The 8,403-nt window shown below is 35.6% G+C and overlaps 1 protein-coding gene across 1 annotated transcript in view; it reads right to left on the reverse strand.

Moving 5' to 3' along the window:
• Positions 1–259: 259 nt before the first annotated feature.
• Positions 260–8,403, reverse strand: part of LOC107654398 (paired box protein Pax-7) — an 82,673-nt gene continuing 74,529 nt past the window's right edge. The window contains exons 10-11 of the mRNA XM_016441448.1: positions 6,115–6,364; positions 260–1,090 (exon numbers count right to left, since the gene is read on the reverse strand). Coding sequence (XP_016296934.1) covers positions 975–1,090; positions 6,115–6,364 — 366 coding nt within the window. The 3' untranslated portion in view covers positions 260–974. The remainder of the gene's footprint in view (positions 1,091–6,114; positions 6,365–8,403) is intronic.

Consider the following 8,403-nt stretch of genomic DNA (forward strand, 5'->3'; position numbering starts at 1 on the left):
TCACTTTACGTACGTTTTAAACATTTTACTTAGTTAATACAAGTAAACTGTATTATCTATATGGAATGGTAAAAATGTTTGCATTTCCTAACTCAAAAAGGAAATGAATGACTCAAAACTCAAAACATAATATGAATGTTTGAAACTATTCATTTTTTTGTCTTCTAGTTTGATGGCTAAGTTTTGCTTCTCTCTAAAAAAAATTATAGAATAAAATCCATAACTTTCTAAATCCTCTGTCTATCCAAACAATGCCGTTTTCTTTCCCCCAGATGATCGCTGAGGACAAAACAGGCATTTGATTTGAGTGAGGGAAAAATCGTTGGTCCTCTAAAAGCACTGCTAATTCCCAGCAGAAAGCCAGAGAGTGGCCAAGTTTGCATGGAATGTCAAGTGAAATATGAAGGCAGAGAAGGTCAAATCGCTCAGGAACGTTACGGCTTGAAAGTGAAAAACCAGCAGTCACACTTTCAACACATACACTCGAACCCCCGTTTTAGCCCACTGCTAGCATTTCACGTAAAAAACCTCGGGTTTGAATTAGTAAAAAATGCTACGTGTGGATCTAGAAACAACAAAACGAAACAATAGTTACGATAATCAGAATTACAACAACTGTAAGGGCAATCGTAATAACAATATCGATAGAAAACAAGCGAGATTATCCGTTGTAATTACACTGAGATTCATACACGACTATGCACAGCAAGGTGAAAGTACATTTTGGAAATGGCTCGGAATGCATTCTTGCAGTATGCGGCGTCCGTCGACGTGCCTGTAGCCGTTGCATGGTCCTCTTGACCGAGTTAGAGCCCGCAATCAGGAGAAGGTCACGTCAGATGGAATGGCAAGAGTTTCTTGTCTTGAAAATCAGAAAAAAACCGCTCACGCTCATGCCGGCTGATGCAGTAAAGAGCTCCAGCTGGTGTCTGTGCATCTGAGAGCGTGTGAAGGGGTGTTTGTGGTGGTCGGACTCAGTAAGCCTGTCCCGTCTCCACCTGCAGAAGTCCCAGCACCGCCGAATGATCGCCCAGCTTCATCCTTCTCTGAGTCGACAGACCCACGTTCTTGGCCAGATAGTCCACAGCGGCTGGAGGAAATGACACACAAACACATTCTCATGAGCATGACGTTCCACATGAAAACAATCTCACACCAATTTATGCATTAATAAACCACCACTAGCATACGGAAGGCCTTCATTTTGGTTTGTTCAAATGGTTTGTTTCAATGAACTGGTTCAAAAACGTATTCAAATGTACATGCATTGCACTTTTTGTTGTTTATTTACTGATGTTTTATAAAATGGAACATTCTGGTCCTGAAGACTGTGTGGTCAATATGGCTTTTTAGGTGCATTTTTATTTATACTAGTTGCATTTACCATAAAAAAGGACCTAATTGTGATAAAAAAACAAAAAAAACAGTTCCATAAACAATGGTGTTAAAAAACAATGTTATTTGTGGTTTCAGCATGGCTTACTCCCAAACATACACTGTGAAAAAAAAATCTGTGAAATTTATGGTAAAATACCGGCAGCTGTGGTTGCCAGAACTTCACCGTAAAAAATATGGTAGCAACATTTTAGGTTTTACAGACTTAACTTAAATTCACAATAAAATACCGCATTGCATTAACTGATGTAATGTTAATAAACCAACATATTGAGGTGTTAATATCTGTTTTGAACCATTGCAATGCACTGATAACCACCAAAAACTGGTGGTGATGAGAAAGTCACATGATGAACCAAAGCTCATCACAAACAGCTTTTCTACGAGCTGAGGAGGGCAATACTTACATATAGAAGGTGCACAGTGTCATTCACACAAACACTAAACCCCATCATGGTGACACACATGATACTGAAATAATGCAATAAACATTGATTTAACAACATTAGATGTAAGATTAAACCCTAATGTACACAACTGATAATAAAAAAACTTAAAGAAACATGTTATTTCAACAAAAAAAATCATCAAATATGAAGTGTCATGCAGGGAATTCTGGGAGTGTCAATTTACGTTTTTTCACTGTAAATTATACAATGACTTTTTCTTTTTCACTTCCAAAAACGTATTTTTAACAGTATTTTACTGTAAAATTACATTTAATGTAATTACATTTATTCAACGAATATAGTATGGAAACTTACTGTTAACCAGTTAACAGATTCTTTTTGGAGGGCCACTGTATGTTGAAATTAGTTTATGATGTGGTGAAAATAATAGCTTTGAAGATAAAACATCTGTCTATACACACTAATTAATTCATGACTCATCATAGCTTATGGATATTCCTTTGAGAAATTCTGCATGGAGACATTTTACCTGGATCAAGAAGATTACCTTGACTTTAATGCTAAAAAACAATATATAGCATTAGATTTACAATAAATATCAATTAAAATGCATTAGATAACAAGGTGAATAATAAAAGAAAACTGTATCTTGTAAATACGGATTACTTCTGTAACTCTTAAAAAACTACTCATAAAATCGACCTGTAATCTAAAAATCTGCTTCAGCAATTTCAAATTTACAGATTTGCAATTACTAAATACTAATCTGAATTTCGGGGCGATGTGTCTCCTTGATCATGCCCTAACATTTATGGTAGCTATAACCCAAATAATTTTTGTCTTGGTGTTACTGTAGGTCAAATAATTAGATTCCCAGGGAATGCATTAGCTGATCTAATGTATGTGTTGAATGTAAAGAAAGTGTGGATAAAAGTGTTTGCAAAACATAGAAAAAAAAAAATGTAAATGATAAAAAATGCGAATGTAACCTTGTAAGACCCTCTGATCCATGAAAATCTGGGGTTTTCAAGTGAGGGAAAATAATAATTTTCACATTTGGGCGAATTTGTTTATGGAAGACCTTTGAAGACCATGTTGGACAGTTGGTATTTTTAGTGAACATTGTTTAATATTTTATCTTGTACATTTCTAGCTGTCTGTTACATGTCTGCTTTCTGTTTGTTAAATAAACGTTTTTTCACTGTAAATTATACAATGACTTTTTCACTTCCAAAAATGACATATTAAATGTAATTACATTTATTCACCGAATACAGTATGGAAACCTACTGTTAACCAGTTAACAGGTTTTTACTGTAGCATTTTTACAGTCTTTTACTGTTAAAATCACACTCATTTTTTACAGTGTACTCCCTTGCACTTTGTGAATCAGTTCATGTATTCGTGTTATTTTATTATTATTTCTATCCTATTATAGTAGTAGTTATTTTGAATGAGCTTTTATTTTTATATTTTCAAAAATAGATTTAATTTTTTTCAGAAAAAAAAAATATAAATTAGAAATGAATAAGTAAGTTTAATTTGAAGCTTATATAAAATTATTTATTTTTTGATTTTATATTAAAAAAAAAAAAGATTTTTATTTTATTTCAGCTTTAGTTCAATAACCAAAAACATTTTTTTAAATAGTTTTAGATAACAGTGACAACACTGATTTAATCAAATCATTGAAACAGAACTGACTCACTGAACTGACTCATATGAATGAATCATGTGATTCAAACATTACTGCATACTACTGACACAATCCATCACAAGTGTAGCACAGTATTACAGTCAGTAATCACTTCTTTAAACTTATTCAGCAAATTACACAAATAAAGATTGATAGAAGATAAAATATAAGCTAAAATGGGAATTTAGTCATTCAAGAGCCAGAGAGATGAGAATGCCTGGTGTCATTCATTCAGCTCTGTGTGTGTGTGTGTATGTGCCAGTCTTTATTACTCTGAGCGTTTGAGATTTCATGCTTCATACTCGCCTCAATTTCAGCAGCGCTCTCGTCTAACTCATTAAACAGATCAGTCCTCTCAATCTCACTCATAATTAACCTGACATTCGCTCGTCAGATCTCTTCAATCAACCCTCCCGCACCTTCTGATGGACCTGACACTACTTCACACTCCCACACACACACACACACACACACACACACACACGTTTACCTACACATCTCACTGGAGACACACCATAGACCTCCACTGTTTTCATATAAAGCACATTATAATGACTACAGACTAACCCAAACCTTTGTAAAAAAAAAAAAGAAATAAAATAACTTTTGAATAATTTTTACCTTTGAAGACATCCTCAAAGAGAGTTTTGTTAGATTTAGATAAAACCTACGGGAACTATTTTATTCCCAAATTACCATTTAAAAGTTTGGACACAATATCTCAAGGTTTGTAAGACGTATACATCACAAAACACACATGTAGATGGAAGCCAGTGACTTCTGTGACAACATCAGCCTCTGATTATGTTAATTCAATCAATAAATTCTTTCCTGCCCTGAAACTCGTGTGTGTGTGTGTGAGGTGAAGGACATTAGGACCCTCAGGGTGTTAAAGTGGGCTTTGAAGTACCCGTTTCTCAGTCGAGGGAAGAGTACTGTGACTAACAGAGGAGCCCGGGGCCGGTGCTGGGGTCTTTATCAGGAGCATGTGTCTGCCCTGCTCTGATGGGCAAAGGGGTCAAAGCGTCCTGAGATGGTCAGCGACCGGCACGGCTCACCCTCAGAGAGGAAATCAACTATAACTGCCAATATGCACAGGGCATCAGTGTGACTAAACTGTAATGGCTTCCCTACTGAAAAGATCAGCATGTGTTGTGCTTGCTCGTGATCAAAAATACAGTAAAAACACTACTATTGTGAAATATTATTAATCGAGCGCAGCGTTAGTTCAGTCAGGTCACGTAGGCATAGGCTACGAACAGCTGATGCGGTCAGCTGTCAAATCGCTCCAATCACTACCATTCTCCTATTAGACACGGGACATATATACGTGGCATTACTGCTTGGTAAGTATGCTCAAACTGCTCGCAACCCTCCCTCCCTCCCCATTTTAAGCATAAGCATATTATGTGCACCTTCTGGTTGTCGTCTTCTCTTGTTTCAGATCACTAAGGCTTCCAAGTCCCAGCTGCCATGGACCTCACTGCTGAGAGACACTCATCCTCATAACCAAGCTACAGTATAGACGTTCCACTGCACATATACACGATTACCACCGTTCGCTTTTAAAGACTTTACTAAGGTCTTAATTGTTATGTATTTCCAAGCTGATGGTTCCGGGGGGTTAATGTTAAAGCTCTTGTATGGTCAATTTATTCTGGAGCAAAGAACCCCCATAGGAACCATACCGCCAAAGATAAATTGTGTTTCAATAAACTCAAGTAACTTGCCAAAGTGGTCCTGTCTGAACTATTTTAAATAACTGTTTTCTATGTTAATATATTTTAAAATGTAATTTATTCCTGTGATGCAAAGATGAATTTTCAGCATCATCACTCCAGTCTTCAGTTTCACACGATCCTTCAGAAATCATTCTAATATGCTGATTTACTGCTCTGTTATTATAAATAAATTTTGGTGCTCAGTTATTAATAATGTTTTTTTTGCTACTTCATATTTTTGTGGAAATCGTGATAGATTTTTTTCAGGATTCTCGGATGAATAGAAAGTTCAAAAGAACAGCATTTATTTGAAATAGAAATCTGTTGTAATATTTATTGTCTTTACTGTCACTGTTGATCAATTTAATGCTTCCTTGTTGAATAAAAGTATTAATTTCTTTCAAATAAAATTACTGATAGCAAACAGTTTATGTAAAACAATTTAATTGACTAATTTGAGCTGAATGGCTTTTGCACCAAATGCAAGCTATAAATGAAACTATAAACTACAATTATATAAAATAGGTCATTTTGGGTCGTATATAGTCATAGTCAAAATATATAGAAAATATATTACGATTTCCACAATTTTTATTAGGCAGCACAACTGTTTTCAACATGAATAATAATCAGAAATGTTTCTTAAGCAGCAAATCAGCATATTAGAATGATTTCTGAAGGATCATGTGACACTAAAGACTGGAGTAATGATGCTGAAAATGAAATAAATGACATTTTCACAAACAGGTATTTGAAATCGTAATAATATTTACTGTTTTTACTGTATTTTTAATCAATGAAATGCACCCTTGGCGAGACTTACTAAGACATTTTCCACAACAGAGACATGTAATCACATATACAGAGTGTATAATGGAGGGGCAGTACGTACTCTGGCCGTACTGGCTGTACTGGTATCCAGCAGTGACGGGGTCCACACTGTAGCTGGTGGCGCTGTATGTGGGGGGACAGTAGGACTGAGAGGAGGCCAGACTGTCCACACTCTTGATGGGGTCTGAACGCTGGCTGCAGCTCACTGAGATAGGGTTAGACACCTCCAGACTGCCGTGGAGAGGAGAGATGGAGAAATCGTGCTGAGGCTGGGACGGGACGCCACTGGGGTTACTCAAAATACTCATCACCTAGAGAGACGCAAAGACAGAAGCAGCTGTTTAGCAAGTTTTGCATTTAATTCTGACCAAGAATAACTAACTTGCATGTAAAATGACCAGTAAAGCACAGTTTGCTTTTTGTGCAACCTTTAGAAGAATATAGAGAAATATCACATTCACCTTCTACTTAGTGTCTCAAACAAATCTTGTGAATACACCATCGTGCATCGTATTTGAGGAATGAAATACAGTACATGTTTCTTACTATTTTCGGATGCTGATTCCAGAAAACAGTGCCTGTTTTGCTTAAGCATGTCACACTTTCTCACAAAATATGATGCATATTTTATCATTTTTTTCTTTCTAGAACCATTTCTAAGGCTATAGAAGTCTTGTATTTTTTCTTAATCACCAGAGTTTACAATGATTTGTTCAATTCTGAGCCGATTTTTACATGCATGAATTCTGACATTATTTTATGCTTAACCCTGATTTCCATTTTCTCCACACAAGCAAGACTTCTGACAATTGATTTCCTTTGTTATTTTTTATAAGAACATTAAAGCTGATACATATACGTATATGCAATTAGAAAAATCTTCATTCTTATTTTGTGAAAAACTACATGATAGGAACTCAGCATCTTCAAATTTGATCATATTAAGCCTTTTTTGCACAGGGCTGTGATATCTTTCAAAGATTTGATGCTTTTTGGTCTTTTTGGCATATTATGTATTAATACAAACACTTTAACTCTGAACTCTTTTGCAGATATTTAATGTTCTGATTTATCAAACAGTATAATAGCAAGAGTTCTTCTCACACGGCAGGCCATTCTCAGGGCAAAGCGGAGGGAAGGGACAGAGAGTGAATTAGTGCCAGGCACAGAGCGCAGCCAGCGTCCCAGAGTGATTAGCAGCGGCCAGAGAGAGTGATACAGCAAAGGAAAAAGACAGGGGAACAAGGCCAGACCCATTAGACCCCAGCGGCAGTGCCAAACAGGCCCCTGTCCTGAGGCCTTCAGCACAACAAGCGCTGAGGGAGAAGATAATCCCGCCCCCAGGCCCCAGAAACACCCCCACGCTCATGAATAATAATGAGCAGCGGCCTCAACAGAGCCAAGTACGTGATCTCCCATCCCTAACACACAGGCCCCGCTCTTAAACTAACATTAATGTGAGCACAAGCTGCTTGTTTATCTGTTTGTGCATTGAGAAACAATAGATGGTTGAGTTCTGCATTATTAGTGGCATTTACAATCATTGGCAAACTCAATTAATGACTGGTTGAATATTTGCATACTACTCATACTACTTTTGAAATATAAATGCATATACTGTGCCTAGAATGACCTACAAAATTAATCAAAATGTGATTACAATCAGAGTACACTGCACAATGTTGTATCCCACAATGCAGTGCACTTGACTTCACCCTCCATTTCTAGTTTGAGGAATGAAACAGAGCCACAATTTTAAAATTTTTAACTCCTACAATCATTATTAGACTCACAAAAGGCATTACTCTTAATTAAACAACTTAGACCAAGTAAGCTCATGTGACAATTACGTAGCATACAACTATTTGAAACATTTCCTGTATACTATTTCACACGTTGGGCGGCATGCATGAAACACAAGCATTTTGTGTTAATGGCCTATAAAATAATTCCTTATAGAAATTACTGCAGTAATTTGAACACGATAGCTTACACAGGAATGGTTTTATGACCAATCATCACATATACAAAAAATAAAAATAAAATAAAATAAAATTATTACATAATAAACCTATAAACAAATAGAAATAAATAAAAAATGAATCCAATTTTTTGTTTTCATGACAAATTATCACATAAATAATTATTTTAAATGAAAAAGAAATTACATAATAACCCTGAAAATAAATATCTAAAATAATAGGAAAATAATATATAATAAATGAAATAAATATTAAAATATTACATTGAATAATAAATTTGTTTTAGGATTTTATGACCAATTATCACATAATCACCCCTTAACAAATAAAAAAAAATGCCCCCCCCCCCAATATATATTCTTAAATAT

This window comes from Sinocyclocheilus anshuiensis, unplaced genomic scaffold (genome assembly GCF_001515605.1).
Source record: "Sinocyclocheilus anshuiensis isolate Anshui unplaced genomic scaffold, SAMN03320099.WGS_v1.1 scaffold527, whole genome shotgun sequence".
NCBI classification, from domain to species: Eukaryota; Metazoa; Chordata; class Actinopteri; order Cypriniformes; family Cyprinidae; genus Sinocyclocheilus; species Sinocyclocheilus anshuiensis.